The 23,418-nt window shown below is 39.7% G+C and overlaps 1 protein-coding gene across 2 annotated transcripts; it reads left to right on the top strand.

Moving 5' to 3' along the window:
- Nucleotides 1-252: 252 nt before the first annotated feature.
- On the top strand, nt 253-22,644 carry SH3BP2 (SH3 domain binding protein 2). Of its 2 annotated transcripts, XM_050710231.1 has the most exons (14): nt 253-315; nt 3,021-3,367; nt 9,662-9,801; nt 10,898-11,000; nt 13,445-13,562; nt 14,138-14,208; nt 14,586-14,674; nt 16,545-16,610; nt 17,211-17,790; nt 18,833-18,941; nt 19,258-19,313; nt 19,747-19,828; nt 20,054-20,113; nt 20,576-22,638. In XM_050710231.1, exons 2-14 carry the CDS (start codon nt 3,258-3,260, stop codon nt 20,711-20,713), a joined length of 1,722 nt encoding a protein of 573 aa, XP_050566188.1. In that variant the 5' UTR covers nt 253-315; nt 3,021-3,257; the 3' UTR covers nt 20,714-22,638. The 2 variants fall into 2 exon arrangements, with proteins under 2 accessions (XP_050566188.1, XP_050566190.1); XM_050710233.1 differs by lacking the exon at nt 253-315 and having other exon boundaries at nt 2,910-3,367; nt 18,836-18,941; nt 20,576-22,644.
- The last annotated feature ends 774 nt before the right edge of the window (nt 22,645-23,418 follow it).

The raw sequence follows: 23,418 nt of genomic DNA, 5'->3' as shown, positions 1-23,418 counted from the left end.
TGAACAGTCTACAGTAAGACAGACATCCTACATAAATACATCTTACACTAAGACATGCTACACGTATATATATAATATACTGTTAAAGCCTCTTAAGCTGTTCCTCAGTAAGCAGAATGAGGGAATGGTAGAAGTTTAAAGAACTGTAACTTGTTTGGCATTGAAAGAGGGTTTTTGGAAGTTCTGGCCTCATTTCTCCCCTTTGTTAATGATTTTTATTATTATTATTCTGCAGGTCACCTGGCAGGATTAATTCTGATGCGTGCTTATTCACATTTTCATAGGACTGCCTTACCTAGCAGGTGAAGGATTCAGGTGAGTAACTTACCCTTGCTCTTTTACAATTTGTGGTTGCAGAGTACTCTTGACAGATATATTTTGGTTCAATATACTGGATGGTTTTTTCCACTATGATCAAGAAACTTGGGACTAAACTGGCTTGGTAAAATTAATAAATAAAAGTTACAATAATCTACTCCTGATCCAAGCTTATTAGTCAGTAGAATTTTACCAGAATATAGTCTGCTTTTATGTCTTGCTATACTATAGGCTTTTATGGAAATATAAAATGTAGAACTCTTGTGTTACTCTGTGTGGAACCTGACCACTGAGCTGACTACTTGCTGTGGCTGAAGGAAAGTGGTTTTTATATGTTTTTTTTTTTTGTTGTTGTTGTTAATTTTTCTGCCTTGCCTCTTGCTGGGCTTTTCTCAGACCGCTTTTATTTGCAGTCCCTTCTTTCCGTTTCCTGTAAATTGGTCAGTAAGAGGAAGCTCTCTTGCTGCAGAGAGAGCTCAACCTCTCAGCTAGCCTAGTGCATTTAGACTGTCAAGGGCAGCGTGGCGCTAGATATGTCTGGTAGTGCTCCTGCTTGCCATAAACCTGGGGGAGGTGGGATCATTTCTGACTGGGAGCAAGAGCTGTTCCTAACACTGGCAGAGATGACTGACTATCTTGCTCAAGCAGCGGTCCTGCTGGAATGAAAACCGAATGTCTGTTGGTTTCTGAAGTTTTGGTTCTTCCTGAGTGCAATCTCACAATGTTAAAGAAATGATGTAACTCCTTTTGGTTGAAACGCTCCCTGGGCTAATCTGGGGCAAGGCCTCTTCTCACCACTGATTTTGTGGGGACAAATGAATGACATTTAATCCTTTTTTACTTCCTTGGCAGACATGTTAATCAAATCTGTTAAGATCTCACGGTTATTTAGACTCTGTATTTGCGATTTTGAAACGCAGTCCTTTGATTAATGTTTGGTCTAGAACATTAAGCTGAAATTTCATTCTGCCATATAAATAGTCATCTGTGAAACACATAAAAGCTTTTCAGTGTTTCTTTGTTGGTTTGTTGTTGGTGGTTTTTTTTTTGTGTTCCTCACTGGAACACCAGCTTGTGTGCGTGCAAGTGTGAAACAGCTGCTGTTCTAACTCCATGTTCATTCTTGACACTGTTGGAAATCACCAGAAAAATCAAAAGGGGATCTTGCAAGTTGACATGAAAAACCCTGTATTTCTGAGCCTTTCTGTGAAGAAAGGGAGAGGACATCAGAAAGATTAGAATGGGAAAGCAGTATTTCAAGAACATGTTGGATATATGAAATGTAGTTAAAAATGAGACTGCAGAGGCCAAAGAGCATGGTATTATAGCTGCAAACTTTGGAGGGGAAAAACCAAGGGTTAAGGTGTTTCAGGCCAGAAAAGGGAAGGAGGCACTGGTGTTCAGAAGTGATGGTCTGCAGTGTTACAAATACTCAGTGCTGCCATTTTGAGGATAGCCTTTTTAATGAGGTAGAGGTAAAAGTTGCAAAACGGTCGTGCAAGCTTAGAAGAGTATGCTTAGACAGCAGAGAACAATCAGAACACAGCAGAGAACTGGGAGAGGAAGGATTGCTTTAAACTATTTGTTAATTCTTAGTATCACCTATTTCAACTTCTAGGGGGTGGAAGAATGAATTTAATTCACAAACCACTGAAACACAGTATTCTTTGCAGCTTTTATCTGTGAAAGATGTGTTAATTAAACCACTGAGTCAGCTGAGTATTGATTCTTACTAAAAAGCATCGTGATACTGTCTTGATACAGTGCTCCTTCCAGCTGACAGCAGGTGTGTGATACTTCCACAGCACTTGCCCTTCCTACGTTGCGTGGTTATGGAAGGAGTGCATGTGGGTTCCCTAAGGTGAAGGCTGAGATTTGCTTTTATATCCAATGTAGCCAGGGCCAGTATCCAAAATGTTATTTTCTTCTGTACTTTGGCTATTGAGTAGTTTACAAAAAGAAAAGACATTATATAGAAATTTCTTCTTTCCATTCTGGAGTACAGAGTCATGGCCATTTCCCCCAAAATACATGAAATGAGCTTTACTCAGTGTATCAGCGTATGTAAGTTTTGTTGATCACTCTGAAATACACTAGTTCTTTTTGTCTTATCTGAACTTTTTAGCCCAGGGTGTTGGCTAACTCCAGACAAAGCCAGTGAAACATATGAATTCTTTTAAGAGCTCCAAATGAAAATAATACTGTTCCCAGTGTAAAACATCGGCATTTATTATTCATCATCAGCTGTTGGTACTTGTCCTGTAGAATTGTTGCTCTTTTGTAAGCCCCTTGGATAAGAATTTTATTGCCTCTTGTGGTTTGTGTGGTGTCAGATGTACAGACAAGACTTGCTGCAAAGCATGTATAAGCTGCGCAATCTTTCTAAATAGCCATTGGGTTGGAGAGGGAATGATGAGCTTCAGCTATAGGGGGGAAAACCGAGGTGAAATACTTATCATAATTTTGTGGTGCGGTGCCAATACCTGAAGCACGAGCTCTTTAGAAGCACGGGCAGTGTTTCTGAACCATGCCTCTGCTGCTGTGAGAGCACGCTGTGAGACAAAAAGCCCACCTTCTTTTCCTCCCATGGGAAAGCAGTTGATCGAAGGGTGGCCAGGAAGCGAGCGAGCACTGGAAAATCCCCTCCGCTGTTTGGCTTGCCGTCTCACGGAGCCTTGATGCGTGCACGGTTTGATTTGCAGCCTCTCTGGGAAATTGGGAAATGTGACAGAGCCAGTGCTGCCCACTGACAGTGGGGGGAAACAGGAAGTAACAAAGGAAACAAGTCATTGCCTCGGCGTCCCTTCTGGCCACACTGCAGCGCAGATGCACAAGCAGCTGGGGCACGGTTTCTTTTCCTTTCGCGTGTACAGCAGCTCTCGCAGTCCCTTTCAACGTTTCACACGCAAAGAGCAGAGAAGTGCAGAGATGTGCCCGTCATGCCTGAGAGGGGTCATAAGCTGCTAATGGCGTTGTCATCGCAAAGGAAACAATCATTTGGGGACAGTGTCAGCAGAAAAGCTATGTGTCGATCAGGCATGGTCACAAGGTTAGTGCATGTTTCTGGCTTGTGTTTCTGTCTTCTTTCCTCTTTTAGGCAGAGAGCAGACTAAAACTAAGAGGAGAAAACTGTATTTAGGAAAAATAGTTCTAACTTGTGCATCTTAGGCAGAAAATTCAAGGGTAAAGAACTAGAAGGGGGGGGGTGGGTAAGGAGAGCATTGGTTGGAAATGCTCACCTGAAGAGAAAAGCAAGTTGAAGCAAGTTTAACTGAGTAAATGTATTTATAACATGCATCTCAGTCAGGCTTAGTTCTCAGTTTCCTTTGTCCTGTAAGATTTATTTCTTCTCGGAGTATTTGTGCTGTGTTGTTAATCCTTCTGAGAGACTATTGTGAAAGGGGCTGTTAGAAGTATTAAGAAACACAATGTGTAACCCCCAAAAAGTGGGAGAAGTGTGAAAAAGGATTTCAGAAATACTGGACAATATTTAACAAATGGAAAAGAGACCTGAGATTTTTGCAGAAAACAGTTTTACAAACAGATGGTAAATGCGTAGATGGTTGAACTGGGGAATTATTTTCTGTTCAGAATTGCTGAGAACAAATTGGAGAAGCTTTTATTTTAGTTTTGCTGTATGTGCAGTGTTGCTTCATTTTTGGCTAAGCCTTTTGTGGAGACTGAAATTCCAGTCTTCCTCTGCATTGTGTGAGGAATGCGTTTGTTACTGTAAGTTACGTTCAGAAGGAAATCGGCATCCTGCTTTGCTAGGTTTTACTTTCAAAATAGAATTTGAAGATTAAATTCCATTATATCTCATAACATCCAATGTTTTCTCAGACATAATTTGCATAGAGATTCTTGTGACAACTTCATATCAGATTTAATTTCTTCTAATGCAGCTTCAGAGGCATTTTTTTTTTGTTTTCAGCATGAGCAAACTGGGCTCCAGTACAGACCATAAATATTACTGTAACAAGTGAGAACTTTTAATACAACTTCTGGCAGCTGTAGCTTTAGCGATGAGGGTAATGTGTTTTTATGCCTATATACTGCAAGACATGGGGATGAACACATTGACCATATTTTCTGCTGAAGGTCAGTAAGGACTGAGAGCTCATGGCTCTTCCAGGATGCGATCTTTAGTTGAATCAGCCTGTGTTTGCTTTAATTGGGCTGCACACCAATAGCTCTTAAGGCCAAAAGGGGTAAGTGTTCTTCCATAATGTGCTCCAGATTTTTTTATGCAGCAGAATAGTACTTGTACTCGTGGAGGGACTGTTAGCCTGTGCAGTTATGCCCTAGACTCAAATTTAGCTGTTCTATGTGCATTGACTGAGGGGATGGGTTAAAATTACTTCCCGGGTGTGTACATTTGCATACTACACAACAACATGAGGCTGTTCTCCATTCAGAGTTTGAGTTTGATAAGTGTTGTTATGGTTTAGGAGACATTTCTGCATCAGACTGGTGTTACCAGGTGTATGCAATGAAGTGTGAACGTTTTTTCACTCTGTTGTGACTTTGAAGGTGCTTTTATCTAAAACAAAAAGCAGTTCATCCGTATAGTGTTTGAGAAAGGTATGCTCATATGAGGTAGACTTGGACTGGCTCTACTGATACGTCAGCAATACGTTGCAGACTCCTACAATGTCTCTCCTGCTATGCTTTAGTGTCTACCATCTCCCTCCCAGGCACAGAATTGCCATATGGATCTTCTGAGAAACAAAGTAATGGAAGAAGTCCTTTTGCTGTCTGCTGTCATACTCCCCTGGTTCAGGACGTTCATCTCAGTGCTATTTTTTGGGGGTGAAGGTAGATTTAATAGCCATTCTAATGGATTGGGGACTTAATGGAAAACTTAGTTTAAAACTATGCATCTAGTCCCTTGGTGACAAGAGCGGGAAGAAGAAAAAAGTATGTGGCTGTTGAATGAGGCTGGCACAAAACAGGAGCGATATTACCTTGTGTCAGGTAAGAGAAGGACTGGCATCAGAGAGCATGGCTTGGCCCCGATGGCACTTAGTGGGCTTTCTGTTGTCTTTGGTGTGTGCTCAGTGGAAGAGGCTTTGCTTAGGCACCTGCGCTGCAAATATGTAATGGGGTCTTTGGCTTGTAGGGCAAGAATGTAACGGGATAAAAAACACATCTTGGAAATATTTTTCTGTTCTGAATGACCACAGAGCGCACAGGCTCTACAGCGACGACTTCCGTGCTTGCTGTTGAGTGCAGCTGGTGATGGGACGTTGATCCGCTCCTCATGTAGTATATTTTAAGAACTTTTATAAGAGGAAGATCAAGAGTGGAAGGAACCATTTCAGGGAGCTAAAGACAATCTTAGTATCGATGCTAAGACCAGAAAAACCTTCAAGAGCATCCATTCTTCCTTCATCCCACCCCTACAACAAAGATCTTGTGGATAGATGGTTCTGACAGCTTTGTCCCAGGAGAATGATGGAAAGCAGCATCTACTGTCCTTCTAGGATAGACACAGACACAGACACAGACACACAGACACAGATTTCTAGGTTGGAAGAGACCTCAAGATCATCGAGTCCAACCTCCGACCTAACACTAAGTACTCCACTAAACCATATCGCTAATCTCTACATCTAAACGTCTTTTAAAGACCTCCAGGGATGGTGACTCCACCACCTCCCTGGGCAGCCCGTTCCAATGCTTAATAACCCTTTCGGTAAAGAAGTACTTCCTAACATCCAACCTAAAACTCCCCTGTCGCAACTTTCGCCCATTCCCCCTCGTCCTGTCACCAGGCACGTGGGAGAACAGACCAACCCCCACCTCGCTACAGCTTCCTTTAAGGTAACTGTAGAGAGCGATAAGGTCGCCCCTGAGCCTCCTCTTCTCCAGGCTGAACAAGCCCAGCTCCCTCAGCCGCTCCTCGTAAGACTTGTTCTCCAGACCCCTCACCAGCTTGGTCGCCCTTCTCTGGACTCGCTCGAGCACGTCCATGTCCTTCCTGTAGCGAGGGGCCCAAAACTGAACACAGTACTCAAGGTGCGGCCTCACCAGAGCCGAGTACAGGGGGACAATCACTTCCCTAGACCTGCTGGCCACACTGCTTCTTATACAGGCCAGGATGCTGTTGGCCTTCTTGGCCACCTGAGCACACTGCTGGCTCATATTCAGCTGCCTATCAACCAGTACTCCCAGGTCCTTCTCTGCCAGGCAGCTTTCCAGCCACTCATCTCCCAGCCTGTAGCGCTGCTTGGGGTTGTTGCGCCCCAGGTGCAGGACCCGGCACTTGGCCTTGTTGAACTTCATGCAGTTGACCTCAGCCCATCGGTCCAGCCTATCCAGATCCTCCTGCAGAGCCTTCCTTCCCTCGAGATCGACACACGCACCTAACTTGGTGTCATCTGCAAACTTACTGAGGGTGCACCGGACGCCCTCATCCAGATCATCGATAAAGATATTAAAGAGGACCGGCCCCAGTACCGAGCCCTAAATAGGGTAGTTTTGAGGATAGTTTTGTACTGTCAAAAAAAAAAAAAAAGGTGGGGGTGGAGAGGAGAAGAGGAAAAAAAAAAGACAATCTACGACCAAATTAAAATGTTTCAAACCCGAATACCAATGTCCTCCCTGTGTGTCTGTAATTTTGGCCTGAAAGTGCTTGAGGAGCCTACACGTGATGAAGAGTGGTAAAAGCCACAGTGAGACCCAGAAAATATGCCTTTATGCATAGCTGCCCCTAAACCCATTGGAAAACCTGGTATTTGGTGGTCTCTTAAATTTATAAAACATGTCCTTGCCTGCATGGGGTTCGGCCACACCTTTTTGTTCACATAGCTGGGATGGGGAAGTGCTAAGGTTTGGTCTCTGTTCTCAGAGCCGTTTTCTTGTAAGTAGTCAGAAACAAAAAAATGATTGTGAATAGAGGAAGCAGAACCTGATATTCTGCTGTCCTTCCCGCTCAGTTAAATCCTGTAATTGCACTGTAGAACTGGATTCTTTATGCCTTTGTTTCTCTGCTTCCATGATTTTTTTTGTCTTCCTGATATTCTGGCTTTTCAGCAGGTGAAGAAAGTGCGGCACCCAGGCACAGTTCAGTGAGTAGCTGAGCTATCCGTGTAGAAGGCCACCATGACCTAGTCAAATATTTGTGCTTTCTGTATTTACCTAGGGAGGGATACCCTTGTCCCCAGTGTTTGTCATTGGGTCCTAGAAATCTCAGCTTGCTGGTTGTTTTGGATAACCTCCCCGAGGTATTTAACTCTTCCTTTTCTGGTATGTTTTCAACCTATGTACAGTAACACTAGGACTATTGTTTCATTCCAAACACTAAGTCCTAAGGCCTTTCTTGTTCTTTGTAGAATAAGCACACAGCATTTGAAAACCCACAATGATCTTGAAGCTGTTGGATGGCATTGAGACTAATGCTAGGGTTAGATCAAGAAAACTGAGCTCAGAGTGTATCTGGCTGAATAAAAAGTTTCCATTTTTGCTTAATCTTTTTTTTCCGAATGTAACTAGAAACAGACTGAAATCACTTAATTGTAAATTAATTTCATATGTTTGTATGTTGCTGTGCCTGCTCTTAAAAGAAAAATAGTGCTCGGGACTTGCCTTTGTGTTCCTCATTTGAAGGAAATCGCTCTTAGCAGTACTGCAGTGTAGTTTGATGGCGGCAGCCAGCTGATTAATGCTATTTTCCTCACTTTGACTCTTCTGCAAGATACGGTTAAGTAATTTGAAGGATTCCTTGTTTTTTTTTTTTTTCTTTTGCCTTTTTTTCCTTTTCTAAATTTCAGTTTTGTTTTTCTTTAACTATTTTATTAATTCTTAAAACCTGTGTGTAGCCACTTCTTGGGCCCATTAATACACTGCTGCAAGGAGGAGGAAAGCGTAACGCAGCTTGTAAAGATCTCAGTTGTGTAACAAAACCAGGGAGGGGGAAGAGCTCTAGCAGAAGGAAGGATATAGCTGAATACAGCAAAGGTAACAACTTTTGGTGAGTAGGAAGGTCCTGGAGGAACACTAGGAAGCCATCGTGTTTGCTGTGAGAATCTTTCTAGAGTCTTGCATCCTGTCTTCTCCACTTGACCCTGTTTTATAACACTGAGGGACTAAAACCTGATGTTTGTGATTTAAGTTTTTAGGCTGCCTAAAGAATTTCATGGAGTTTAAGCTCCCCTGGTAGAAATTGTTAGTAATTTCCACCCCTCCCCACACGTGCATTGTCAGCAAAGGATGAGCAGGTAGAACTAAATCCTAGGTTGATCCGTTGAAATGTCAGTCGACTTGCCTGTCAGTTTTCTCCTAAAGCTTACGCAGTGGTTATGTACTTCACTGCTGGCTCTTAGGTTCCTGTACTGAGCTATGCTTATGACCTAAGTTACTGTCCATTACCGGGAAAGAAGAAGCAAACAGGATTCACTTGAAGCTCTTCAATTCTAAACCATTCATTTTGTAAGGACTAATTAACCGGTTTTATTCACAAAGGAATTTCCTTAGTTTGCCCCTTACCAGCAGGGGTCTCTAGCCCTATACCTGAGCATAACAGACCATTTTATGCCTAGGTCACACTGTCCGTTCAGTTCATGCATGTTTTTATGTATGACACAGTTGGATTTTTAGCCCAGTTCCGTTGCCAGCTGAAGAAGGGTCTCAGTGATACATCAGACAGAAGAAACTGCTGCTTAAAATACTAGTTTTCTTGGTAACTTTTGTAAGATGATAGCAGAAGGAGCGGTAACTGCAAAAGTGCTTGGTGGAGCGTGGCCTTAATCACTGATATATAAATTAAATGGTTGTTTGCAGCAATCTGAGATGAACCTGATTTGCACTGGATGTGGTCACATATGACCTTCAGTATAAGATAATACTCTAATGCTGTTGTTTAGAATAAAACACATAAGTGTGAGGAGTAAGGAGTATTGCATGCCACAGTTACTAAAATCTGACTGTTGATTCCCTCACTATCCAGAAAATTATATTCTGTGTCCACACGTGGTGGTAGAGAACCTTAAAGAAGTTGATTTTTTTTTCTAGCCACTTGCCTTGATTAATTCTACGTTATCATCTGGGGCACTTTAAAATATAAATACCTCAATAACATTTACTGAACGCTCTTCTATTGTTTTGACACCCGTCAATCACTTTTGAGAACTGCATAAAAATAAATCGGGACTTTCTGCGCTGTGTTTTTTATACCTCACAAACTTCCTGGAATCTATGAACACCGTCTGTGGTGCATACTTGACTGCTGAACCATGTTAGTCGTTTGGAAAACTTGCTTAAGGAAATACGCTTTGTTTCTCAGTACTCATTTCCTAAAGTAAAATCTAAATTTTAAACTGTTCTTAATTAATGTAAATTGCAGAACGATGGCCTCAGAAGAACAGGTCTGGCCAGTCCCAATGAAGGCAATTGGAGCACAAAACCTTCTGACAATGCCTGGAGGAGTGACCAAATCAGGATATCTTCATAAAAAAGGAGGCACCCAGCTGCAGATCTTGAAATGTAAGTTGAATGAGGTATTAACTAAAGTAAATGTTCTAAATCCTTGCCTTTGGGGCCATAAACACATTTCCTGTTAACAAGCTCTTTAATGAAGCCAGTCTTTGTCTTACTTTGTATTGGATTATAATTTTATTGGAGTATTTGTATGAAAGACGTGTATTGAAAGAATTTGCTCGAATTATTTTGGAATTTTAAGTCTTAGATTATAAGTATTGTGGTTGAGTTTGTTGTGTTTGGTTTAATCTATTGTCAAGGCCCTCAGAAGTATGATTTTAAGACAGAAACAGATGGGATATGTATCAATTTAGAATACTCTTTTCTGAAGGAAATTAGTGCTCAGCTTTTTCTACAGTTGGTTATTTGATACTAGAAAAATATCCCCATCTCCTACTGATATTGTGAAGTGGAAATTTTCTCACTGCCGAGATTAGGCTGTACTTAATAGCAGTAATTACTTTTGGAATCAGAACCCATTTACTTGGAGAAAATTTAAGACTTTGGATTTATTTATATTCTGTTCATTTGCTATACCTGTTTACAACTGAACTGTGTTTATACAACTAAGGGCAAAGATTGCTGTCTTTGATAAAAGGAGGAGTGTTGGCACTTGTCTAGCTTTAAAAAAGAAAACCAACCATTTTATTGCCAGCTTTATGTATGTATGTATTACCACCTTTGAGAATAAAGAGATGCTATTATGATTTTGGAGTGAACATAAATATGTATTTGTAGCCCGTGGTTACATTCCTCCCATCTTGTTTTGGGCTGCACTCTTATGTTAGCTGGTTCCTCCAGTAAAAAAAAAAAAGCACAGGTGGAGGTCAGGCTTGCAGTCTTTTAGGTTTCTTTTGAAACTGTTTGACCAGCTGCCTCTCAAATGAGGGAAGCAAATACTGCCCTCAGTCCTGAAACTCTGAACCGAGTGCTGCATGCGACTGGTCATCAGCCAGCTGCCACTCAAATAGCTTGTGCCCTTTTGTAAAGATTTATAAAAGTAATTAGGACCTCTTAACTTGGGGAGGGTTATTGTGTAAGAATTGACTAATGTACTGCCTTTGAATTTATATCTTGCTCACTTTTTTCTTTATCATTTCAGGGCCACTGAGATTCGTGATTATCCATGAGGGATGCATTTACTACTTTAAGAGCAGCACATCTGCATCTCCACAGGGCGCATTTTCTTTGAATGGTTACAACAGGTGAGTTCCAAAGGACTTCCTTAACACCCAAGGGCCTTTTCCTTAACGGGGTGGGGGCTGTCTTTCATTTTGAACAGGTAAATTCAACTATGGCTGTTGTTTGGATTAAGCACTGGTCTCAGATTCCAAGAGATCTGTTCCTTTCAAATTGTATATATGATGTTTTCTGTACCTTGCAAGTGTATACCCTTAATCTTTTGTAATTTCTCTAGTAAAGCTGTTAAATTTGCAACCATTGGAATGGGTTTGTGCTTGTTCCTTATTTAATGCAGGCTTTGCACAGACAGGTAGATGTGGATTCTTCAAGACAAATGATCTTTGTTCTCTCGTGATTCAATGATCATCAGAAAACCAGAAAGGAATCAGAAAGGAACACCTAAAGATCTCCTGATTCAGTGACACTAATTGGTGTCAAAATTGAATCAGCTACAGGAGTGACAAATGAGAGAATGCATGTGCAAAAATGTCTGAGTCATTCCACTACACGTTATAAATTTTAATATTTGCTTCTTGACTTGAAGACAAATACATGGCTTTCAAGTTAACCGGTACCATCAGGATCTTCCTGAGTGCAGGAAGCCTACCAACAGCAGTCCATGGGAACCTTAGGAAATTGCTGTTGCAACTGATGCTAAGAAAGGACTGATCAGATACAGAATGTAGAGAAATATCACATTATTGGTCCTGCAGTTTTATTGTATTTACATACATGTATGTTATCCTTGCACTGCATGATATTCTCAAACTTCTGGGATAAGGAAATCTCTCTCGTTAGAATGGGAGGGCTTTTAACTGACCACAACAACAGCGTATTTTCTGGGAATGCTGCTGAGGATATTATGGCTAAGAAAAAATAAAGATGAAATTGTACAAGCAACCTGTACTACAACTTGGCCACGATACTAGCTTCTGTAATCATGTTTTTATGAAAAACGACAAAGAACTTTTGAACGCTAGAGACTGTCTCATTGCTTTTTATATATCTGTGTTTTAGCAACCTGTAGAGACCTTGGTTGGAGCTGGGTCAACACTAACCAGGTCATGGTTAGTGTTATGCACAGATATAAGCATTGTTGAAAAAGAACTTGAAATGAAGGAAACTCATTTATTGGACTGGGTGGTTGCGTAAGGCTGTGTGAAAACAAGTTGCCCTAAGGTTCCCTGAACTTGTATTTTGCACATTTCATTCAACAGCCTTTAAATGTTAAGAGTGGACAGCAGGTGAGAGGGTGCTGAGTTGTCCAGTGACTCAGAATGTGGGAAGCATTGCTATCCCTTCCAGCTGTAGGATGGGTATTTCCTGTATTAACATCCCTGTTAGTCTTAAATTAGCAAGTGAAATAACTTGTAGTTCCTTTTGTGGCTTTGTTTCAGGCTGGACAGATGCAGAAAACTACAGCATGCGATTTCAAATTGGGGTTGGGGTTCTAAAAAGATGCAATAGCCAACTCTGAAAGAATTTTGCTCCTAATGCCATCTACAGTGTTGATGGGATTTTATTTATTTATTTATTTATTTCTAAAATCATGTTTATATTGATTTGGTACCTAACCAAAAGTCAAATGTCTTTTCATTTTTGTAGGTTTACAAACCACCTTCTTTAAATAGGACTTGTAGAAATCTTGTATTATATGAGGAAATCAGCAAGTTTAAAAATTTAGGAACCAGCAAGAAAGTTCCAATAATGATTGTAAAAACCTAGATCAGATTGCTCTATGGCTTGTGCTGAGTTATTCTTAGAAATTTTACTTTCAGATCGTCCACAGTCTTAGGATTTTAGTCTCCTTATTTTTTTCCAAAGCTTTATAGCATGCAGTTCCAAATAGTTTTTTGTGTCTGTGAGGATAAGGCAGAAGTTTCTCATTTGAGAATCCTTGGGGGAAAAGATTAAAAAAACCAAAACTTACCTAACACAGTTTGTGGAAGAGGTTGAATTAAACTTTAAAAAAATATTAATTTTAAGCATGTGCATTGATCTAGTGTTGTAAGGTAGTGCTTATAAGCCAGAAGTGGAAAAATTAAGTTAACTTTTAATATTAGCTCTCTTTTGTTTTCTTGGAAGACCTGTGTTGTCATTTCTCCTCTGCCTTTCTGAAGTAAGGATCACAGGCACCCTAAGTAGACGTCATGCCATGGTGTGAAGCTTGTAAATTAACGCAGTTCATTAAAATTGTTTATTGAACCAGTCAAAACATCTGTTTATATGTCTGTCTGATGGTTTAACTAGTGCTTTTTCTCCTGTCAGCACTCTTGCATTATCCTTTATACCACTTTGAAAAGTACTACAAATGCACATATTAGCATTTTGGTGGTGTTTTCTTGGGCTTGGGACTTCTTTTCAGCCATAACTGGCAGGTAAAACTGCTTTCTGAGCTTTATGACTTGCACAGCAGAATTAACTTTACAGATTCGGACTTTTATATATTGGTTATTCTGTTTCTCAGGGTTATGCGGGCAGCTGAGGAGACGACATCAAGCAACGTGTTTCCTTTCAAGTTAGTTCACATTAGCAAGAAGCACAGGACGTGGTTTTTTTCTGCTTCATCTGAAGATGAAAGAAAGGTACCTTTCTACTTCAAGGAAAATTAAAGCACAACAGAAGAAAGTGAATCTTGACTTCCCTAAAATCTACGTGAACTGGACATGCAGCTGTAACCCAAATCTGTATTTCTAGTTCTTTGGACTCTGAAAATCATGTCTGAAATTTTAACTATTAACTGAGTGAGAATTCCAGTTGTAATTTAGGGAATGTCTAAAAGTGGCATACTAGATGTCAGTTTCCTTCATATTCCTGGTTTTATTTTTAGCTAATGAATGAGTATTTATGATGTAAACCTTTGATAAAGTATGAAAACTGTTCAGTGAACTCTCCTACCCATAAGCAGACTATGAGCAAGTACACAGCTTTAGGAATAACAGCTTGAAATTCACAGATCAAAACTTTAATATTTTAATATGTTCATATAGGATTTTAGATAGTCAAAACATTATGACTAGTAATTCCTCTCAACACCTCTATAAAGTCATAAATATTTCACTTGCACAGCCACTCTGGCCCTGCAGAGGAAAGATACTGTGCATCTTTGTGTAGTGATTTAAAGAATAATGTGTTAAATGTTGTGCTTTCGTTTATTTAGAATTGGATGCTATCCCTGAGGAGGGAAATCGATCACTACCACGATAAGAAAGAAACAATAACAGAATTCAGGTACAAAGCCTTAATCCTTATTTGCTTTCTTCCCCTTTCGCACTAGCTGTTGATAGTGTTGGTTTTGGCTCTTTGCACCTTCAAGTTACTTACTGCTAAATAGTAACAGGTGCGGTACGCCCCAAGAATGAAGGGCCTACCTAGTAAAGAGTTTAAAGAGTACCAAGACAAATATCGATCTTTTTGCTAAGAGAAATTAAAATGTGTAAAATAAGAATAAAATAACAGCAGCAACATATTTGGCTGTTGGCAGAGGATTAGATTGCTTCTGCTTTTCCTGTATTACGTTGCAGTGCTGCAGTCCTGCTAATGGATGTCTGTATTTTTTCAAGACCTGTAACGCAGTGATGCAAAAGGGATTGTCTTTTCTTTTGCAGTGACTCTGGTTCTGATGCAGACAGTTTCTACGGCTCAGTAGAACGTCCCATTGATATCAAGTATTCTCACCACTCAGCAGATAATGAAGGTGACAATTTTAGACACTTACAAATAAGATCTGTTTTATTTTTCTTGTGGATCCTGCAGTATCCCATACCGTTCCAGTAGCTTAAACAAACTATCTGGTCCAGTTTGCATCCGAGAACTATAAATTCTTATTTTTACAAGGTGCATGGAATTGCTGTAATTTCAAATCAAAACCAGGATAGTTTATGTTATAAAACCATTAGTAAAAAAATAAAGGGTGACTAAAGAAATTCAGGCCTTGCAAAGTGTCTGACCCCATAATAACACAGTCGTAATTTTGTATCTTAATTTTTTATTAAGACTGCATGTTGGAAAGTCCATAGATGTAGCAAAAAGATGAAACATTTGAGTATGTCGTGTAGTGTGGAAGTCTTCACTATAATTGATGCTAATTGAATATTATTAACAATAACTGAGTACAATTTTAATAGTATGGTGTTAGTCACTTAAAAGTATGTCCTAAGAACATCTTCTGACAATGTGGTAAGACCTTGTGGAGCTCGCTGCCTCCCATATTGTCTGTAAAGTTGATTCATCTGTCCTGCAAAAGAAGCAGTGATTCACATTGGGATGTCGTTGTGTCTGTGTTGTAGTCTGCTTACTATGAAAGAGAATCAATCACCCTCCCAGTTCAGGCAGATCTCACATTAGGCATTTAAACGGCCTACGTGAAATGCATAGGGTAATGTTCTTCAATGACTTTCAAACCGAGTAACTTTTTGAAGAAAGGCTCCAAGAATCTCATTCTTAGCAGAGTCTGTTTTCAGTTCAGTTTGATACCTGGTTGTTGCTGGAGCTGCTTCACAGTAAACAATTCTGGCTGAGTGTGTTTTTTTTTTAATTAGAGAAGATGATATTATAGCAAGCCTTTCAGATAGGTATTCTCAGCATATTTCAACAACTGCCTTCTTAGTCAAGAAACACAGTAAAATCCAACTTGAGAAGACTTGCCTCAAGGTTCAGATAGTTCCTTTAGTAGGCATTTTCCCATCTGCCCTCTCAGATTTCTGCCCCAAGGCAGGGTTGATTGGAGCAAGTACTCCCGTTTCCTGAAAGGAAATTCCTGACCATTTTTCCTGACTAGGACAAAAAAAGAGGGAGTTTGATTCTTAGGAAATCCGGTTTGATTGTTGCAAAGTAGAGGAAAACAGACTCATCAGCATTTTGTATAGAGTTGTGGTTCAGGATTTCAGTATTTATGGGAGGGAAGGGATGTATAAGAGAGGAATTATGTTTGAAGAAGCCCAGAAGGACTTCAAGTAAGGAAAATTAGAACAGCTAACTGATTTTATCAGAACCTCTCTCTCTTTTTTTTTTTTAAGGTATTTCTTAGGGGAAGTACTATGTATTGTCCTTAAGGCTCCCCGCATAGCCAATGATGAGACATTACTGCCTAGAAGTAGCATGTTTTTTTATGTCTTGATTATCCTGACTTCCAGTTAAAGGCAGCAGTGAAATAATTTAAGTCATTTGTTGTGATGCATCTTTCTGTTGCCAGAACAAGGCAAAAGAACTAATTGTTTTGTAAATCATGAGGCTTGCTTAGGCATCCATGTTGCAACATCATGCATGTTTCTGTGATAGGGTTGCTTCTGGGTTGTTGTGCTTTTACTCTTCCAATTTGTTTTCCCAGTATGTCAGTTTGTAGCTATGCCTCTGTAACGGATTTGATTTTTTCTGAGGGAGGCTATGCCACTAGAAAGTTTCACCAGAAAGTGGAGGAAAATGTAATATATGAGAGAGGTAGACTTTTTTTTTTCCCATTTTTTTCCATCTTCTTTAATGAAAAATAGTTGTTAGAAAGCAATAAATATTCCTGCTTGGTTCCAGTAGTACTTGTCAGAGTCTGACACATTAACTTTTGTCCGCAGATTACGACCAGGAGGAAGAGGATGAGTCTTACTTGCAACCAGATACTTCTGACATAGTGAAAGATGGTAAGTGATTTCTTTTACTCCCTTAATCAAAGGCCCCACAAAAGGCCAGCAATGAAGGTAATATTCATGTAGAATGCCAGATCGTTGTTTTAGTCATATCTAAAGCAATGCAGGTGGTAGAATAACCAAAGTAATGCACAGGTATCTAATCTTGGGAGAGATTAAAGATATTTTTGACCTCTTGAGAGGTCAAAAGGGCCTAGTAGTAGCAATAACAATTTACAGAAAAGTGTTACGTGCCTTTTAGGGCATGGTTTCTGGCAAGTCTCCTGCCCTGGAAGGACCTCTATTCTATATGCTTATCAGTCAGGAAGAGGGGTAATGCTGTTAACATAGTTCGTTCTTCTTTATTTTTAAGAAAGGAAAAAATCTTTGCTAAGTTGACATAAGCCATGCCTGAATAAAATTGCAGGAGTTCACTACGTGCAACATTTCAGTTGTGCTGAAAGCTGAGTGTTTATCCAGCATTTCAGGAACTATCAGATCAGGTGCTAATAAAATATTAGTAAATCACATAAATAAACCTGAAGAGTCTAGTTTCTTGACATGTTGTATTTCCCCTCAATGTACCACGTATTGCTGGATGTTTTCTTTGTGCAGATATCATGGTGCTGCCCCCAGCCTATCCGCCTCCACCAGTTCCTCATGTCAGAAAAGCTGCCTACTCAGAATCCAGGTCACATTCTTTTGCTGGCAAATCTGCTGGACCAGCACCACCACCACCTCCTAAAAGAAGCCTACCTGACATCAAACCAGAGGATCTCTTCAATGTGAGAGAATCCCGAGCTGAATCTAATCTAAAGATTCAATCCTCAAACTGGAGACCAAGTGAACAGCCACCCCCTGTGCCCCCTTTACCTCTTTTCAAAAAGCCCATGTGTAGCAAAGAATCTTGCTCGCTGCCTCCAGAACCTCTGCCTCTATCGCATGTTCTCACCACTCCAGAAGGATGTGAGAAACTAAAAACTCTAAACCTTTCACCACGAACTCCTCCTCCAGTGCCAAGCAGTAAACCCAAGTTGTCCCAGTTAACTGAAAGAACAGTAGAGAGCAAGGTGCCAAAAGAACATGGTAAACCTGGACTGTTTGTGCCACCAGTGCTTCCAAAGCCACCCGTGCCTGGCCACCAGCATCCTGGATTCAAACCTAGGCCAGAGAAGCCTTCAGGCCCCCAGTTACAGTAAGTACGACAATATAACCCAGTATCAAAGTTTCCACTGAGTTTACTTGTCAGATTCTCGTCAGTGCATGTTGTTCTTCCCAGCACCATCCCTATTATCCTCAGTGGCATGCTTGTTTGCCTAGGTATTTGTTATCTGGAAACTTTGCACTGAATTTCACTTCTGAAATTGTTCAGAAAGAGACAGTCGACAATTTTTTTTTTAAATTATGCAAATCTTTGTAGTCTGCTTTGAGGTGTGTCAGACTTAAAAGCCTTTGATCACAGTGAATAAGAAACCTTCATGTCACCGTCATTGAACCACAAAAACAATTTTAGGCTTCTCTGGAGACAGGAAATGTTTCGTCTCATATTAAGATCGCCTGTAGTGCAAGGGATGTGGGACTGGCTATGGTGCTGAGGCAGATGGACATATTTTTGCCCATTGGATCATTCACCTCTAAAGAAGAAATAAAAAATAAAAATAAAAAAAACTCTTTAAAGGCAGCACAAGAAAGAGATTGATTTACTAGAGTGAATCCAGCCACCAAGATGTCTGATGGGCTGTAGCACGTAATGTGTGAGGAGAGGCTGAGAGAACTTGCTGAGTTCAACCTTTAGGAAGGTCAATGGGAGTTGTCACTGCTCTCTACAACTACTTAATGGGGGGATGGAGAAGACAGAGCAAGACCTCAGAGATCTGCAGGGGTAGGATAAGCGGCAACAGACAGAAGTCACAACCCGGGAAATTACAGTTAGGTATCAGGAAAAGCTTTTCACCTTGTGGATAGTCAACTTGGAGATGCTGCACAATCTCCAACCTTGGAGATACTCGACTGGACACAGTGAGCTATTTGGACTTGCTTTGAACAGGAGCTTGGACTAAATGATACAATTTAGGTTGAAAGATGTCCCTTACACCTAAATTATTCTGTAATTCTATGGCTGGTAAGTCCTAAACTGAAATTTCCTCTCTAGCTCTAGTTTTATCCCTTCAGTTTTATGTATATTTGTTCTACTTTCCTGAGGAGATGTCCTTCAGTTTTTGTTTTGTTTCTGCCAGGAGATCACCACCAGATGGGCAGAGTTTTAGAAGCTTCTCATTTGAAAAGCCAGCAGTGCCCTCCAAGCCAAACCAAGCGAGTGATGATTCTGATGGTGACTACGAAAAAGTAAGATCAAGCAGACGATCTGTTCTCAAAAGGCTGATTTTCTTGCTTTCTTTGGGGCGGCTTGGGGCATATTTCAGGAGAAAAAAAGAGTCTTCTGAAAACACAATGCTGTGTAGTTCTCAGCTTTAAGGAATGCCTCAATAGATTCTGCATTCTAATATTTTCTGTAAAGGAGTAAGAAGCATGAAGTAAAGATTAAAGCACCATTAACTAATTCAGATACTGATGGCTGTAGCTTATCTGCATAGTATGGTGTTAGCATTTTGTGTTTTCATTGGCCCGTGCGGAGATTTACTTTCTTTGTATTTTCCTACAGGTTGGGCTGCCTACTTCAGTATTTCTTAATACCTCTGAATCCTTCGAAGTTGAAAGGTAGATGTGACTTTTAAAACACTTGCCTAAAGTCCTACAAATCCTGCACTGAACAGTAGTCCAAAAATAACTTTGAGATCTGTAACTTCTGTTTAAAAACACAGGAAAAGTATTTGAATTACTTTAATATGGAAATTACTTTCTGGGGGAGGTAGGTCAGTCCTCATGTATCAGTTGAGAATACAGAGTAATTGCAAAATGATTTTATTCCATCTGGAAATGGCTGTTCTGCCAGGACGAATGGGACAGAAAGCCAGGTCTTCTGTGCTGCTTTGCTGATTCAGATGCTAGAACAGTAAAATTCTATCAGATATGATATTCTATGAATTATTATAACTGAAACTGAGATTTTCAGGAAGAATTACAAGAACTACACACCTTAATTATCTGATTCAGAAAATGCTAACATATGTAATTGCTGTATTATTTTTAGGACATTCAAAGCTACTAGCCCAAGGGGACAGCCACAAAATGGATTATATTGCATTAGGAACTCATCTACAAAGGCTGGAAAGGTAAGTTGCAATTGCTGAATCTACCCCCTAAAAGCTTTTTTTTTTTTTGTTAGAGATACTGTATCTTTTATATGGTGAAAGTACTTAATAACTTAGATGTGCTCTTTCCTTAATGAAGGAAAATCTGAGCCTCTGTCGTAACTTGAGTGTATTTTTTGTTCCTTAATAATGCACTGACTTGGAAGAGATTATCAGCATAACTGGTTATGTTGCATTTTCTTCAAGGTATTGGTTGTATGGGATCAATCTGCAGAAAAAGTGAGAAACTACAGAATATTTGAAAAGGTTAGTAGCTCCGCTAAAAATGCAGTTCTTGTGTATGTGTATCTATGTATGAATCTCACGTATGTACGTGTATAGCAAGTCAAAGGTGAAACTTCTTCCCATTCCTAAAAGTGAAAATATGCTGATCTACAAATATTTGTTCTAGGATGAGAGTTTGAGTACTCAGATCTGGGCCTTCCAATTGCCATACTGTACAAAAGACAAAGTAGCTGCAGATGTCCAAATCTAAATTTCAGCTTGTCGAATTCTAAATGAATTACTATTAAATTCTTGAGTTTAATTTGGACTTATTTGTGTAAGTGACAAGCTTGCAAAGCAGCAGCTTGTCTGAAAGAAGTTTTGACAATGATTTTTGGGTGGTGGTGGTGGCTGGTTTTTTTTTGTTGTTGTTGCTTGTTTGTTTTTACCATTGAGTAGGAAACAGTACTGCTAATGACTGTGTATGTTTCTGTTGTGCAACAGGAATGCAAGTTTTACCTGGATGCAGACATCATGTTTCTGAACATGGGAAGTCTGGTTGAATACTACAGCACTCACGTCTTACCTAGTCATGACAGCCTGATTCTTCGGTGTCCTTATGGTTACTCTAAACCAAGGTGATGTGGCTGGCATAATTCACTGATGTGGAGGAGAAACATGTTCCTTACTGTCCTTGAATTAAGTGTGAACTCCTACCACATCTGGATTTCCTGTTGTTTGCACACAGAAACTGAATCTGTTTCAACCACTTGTTCTCATATGAACTAGGACTCCGTTTAATGAACTCTTTAAAACTTTGCAATCCAGATCAGTGGATTTGATGACCACTTTCAGAAAGAACTGAACTGACTTTTCTGTGAAGTCCGTCCGGGACTCGTAAACCTTTTATAAAACTGCTGCTATTACAAATCTCCTTGGAATGTGGAGGAGAACAATGTCCACATGAACAAAGAAGTGTTGTGAACGCAACCCATGTGGAAATGGGAAACTTCTGAAAGTACATCAGAATTCATTTGTGACGGGGAATACTAATATTCTGACTGGGAGGTATTATTCCTTAAGTCAGCACCGGTGCTTAACTGAGAGATTTTTTGTATTACTTGTATAGTTGATGTGTAAATAATGAGTCTTTTGTGCAAATAATTTGGTTTACTACAGGTAAAGATGATCAGGAAATGTGGCTTTTTTAAAGCCACCTCATACCTAAATGTAACTTCTGATTACGATGTCTGCAGTAATCAATTGGGGTACTGTCCAACTGATATGCTTATGGCATCCCACATCCTACTTAATTCTGAACACTTGAGATAGGCTTGGAATAATATTGATTTGGCTTTATGGGAGTCCCATTCCTTACTTCTGAACCAGAAAGGTAGGTGCCTAATATGGCTGTGAGAAAGAGAAAATATCACTCTGCAGTTTGTAGTTGTGTGGAAAAACAAAAAAAGTTTTTAACTTGCTATCAGCACTGTCAATGATAGGCGTTAGCAGGGTGCTTGTAATTTTAATTCCCTAATACTCTGGGGACAGGTGTCTGAAAATCAAGGCTTGATAGTCATGCTGAAATTGCCCTACCCCCGAATTTTAATAAAGAGGAGAAAGCTGTGAAAATAACTTTGTTAATTCAAAAGGACTGTCAAAACGATCTTATTTCTAATAATGTTTGAGACTTGCTTTAAAAAAATGCTGTAAATCACAAAACAGGAGAAGTTATCTGGTTTCTGTCAGTCTGAATCCAGATGCATAAAATTCACTTTTCTGTTACCTTTACAAAGCTTATACATGTCAGTTTTAATCTCATTACAATTAAATGGTCACAGCTTGAAAAATATAAATTTTTTACAGACTAAGATTTTTTGTTTATGAAAACAATAATATAGAATTTAATCCCTAAGGGATTTTTTGTAATAAGATATAATAATAGGATACACAGAGCCAGCAGTTGTTGCCTTGGTTCCTATCTTTTGTCTGAGACAGACATACACAATATCAGTCATATGATTTCTGGTCCCACTATAATAGGTTTTGTGAGCATCAATTAAAGAATGTGCAGTACTTACATTTCAGATCGTTGGATATTAGATATTTTAAGTTTGCAATTCCTTTTATATTCAGTGAGTGTCCCTGTGGTTCACTACTCTGATGTGATCCACTCTGTAAAGTAAGCTCAGCCAACATAGCACATAAAAAATGTTGGCTTTTTAAAATGCGTGTATCTGTATTTTAGGCAAGTTCTAGTTTCTTACAGTATTTATAAGTACTGTTTACAGAGTAAATTGTTCTCTTTCTGGGAATAACTGACTTCACCGCATTGTGACAGTCATAATTATAATATGCTATCTTTGGGGCCTGATTCAGGTATTTAATTTTTTTGCAATCAGCTACTCTCAAGATTTTTCAACTGCAAAAATACCTATGTAATCCAGTACATATGAAACATAACACTGTCTTTACCTGTATAATAGAAGACTTGCAAATATGTAAATGTTAATTTCCTTTTATACAAATGTATGTATTTCTGAAGTGGATAAACTTCTAATGCCAATTCACCTAATTTTGTGCAGTCTCATTGAACTTCATGAGTATGTGTTCTAATATTCTTGCTTGTAATTGTGGTAAGCAGAAGAGAATTTGTTTTCAGCCCTCTTGAAACAACTCTTTGTGCAAGCAACACTATGAGAAATTGGGCATTCTGGTCATCAGTGTGGCTAGGGGTGGAAATTAGCCGTTTATCGTTCACTTGATCTATGGACTCAAAGTGCAGGTATGACCATAAAAAAAAAAAAAAAGGCATCTCAGAGGAACAGTCTCCAAAGGACTTCCTCAGCAGCTTGCTGGGGAGAACAGGGCCTTTCCATTTCCCAGCACCCAACAGCCCTTCTGTTCACAAACGTCTGATACCTCCAGAATCCAAAGCGGGCAGTACCGGTAGGGACATATTAGGTAATTCCTCCATCCCTCCAGATACAGATAGAAGAGTTCCAAACAAATCTGCAATCACTTATGCTCTCATCTGAATCCTTTTGCTCCTACATATTATTCTAGTCCGTTTTGTGAAGAATTAGATGAAGTTAAATTGCTGGTGTTTGTAGGGAGGAAAAGCACAGCTAGAGCATGTGGCTCACGGTCTGTCTCCTGTACTTCTTACTAGCCTGTCTTGCCTCTTTTCTACCCCACAATTCAGCTTCTTAAATATATATATGTATAAATATATATATATATATACACACATATATACACACACACCCATTGCAAGCTCCATATCTTTAAAATAGTTTGGGGAGGAGCATAAAAGCAGTATTTGGTCATGCCAAGAAATTCAGTTT

Source organism: Cygnus atratus, chromosome 4 (assembly GCF_013377495.2).
Source record: "Cygnus atratus isolate AKBS03 ecotype Queensland, Australia chromosome 4, CAtr_DNAZoo_HiC_assembly, whole genome shotgun sequence".
In the NCBI taxonomy this organism is placed as follows: Eukaryota; Metazoa; Chordata; class Aves; order Anseriformes; family Anatidae; genus Cygnus; species Cygnus atratus.
Note: the sequence above shows the minus strand (reverse complement) of the source record. Positions and strands in the feature narration are given on the sequence as shown.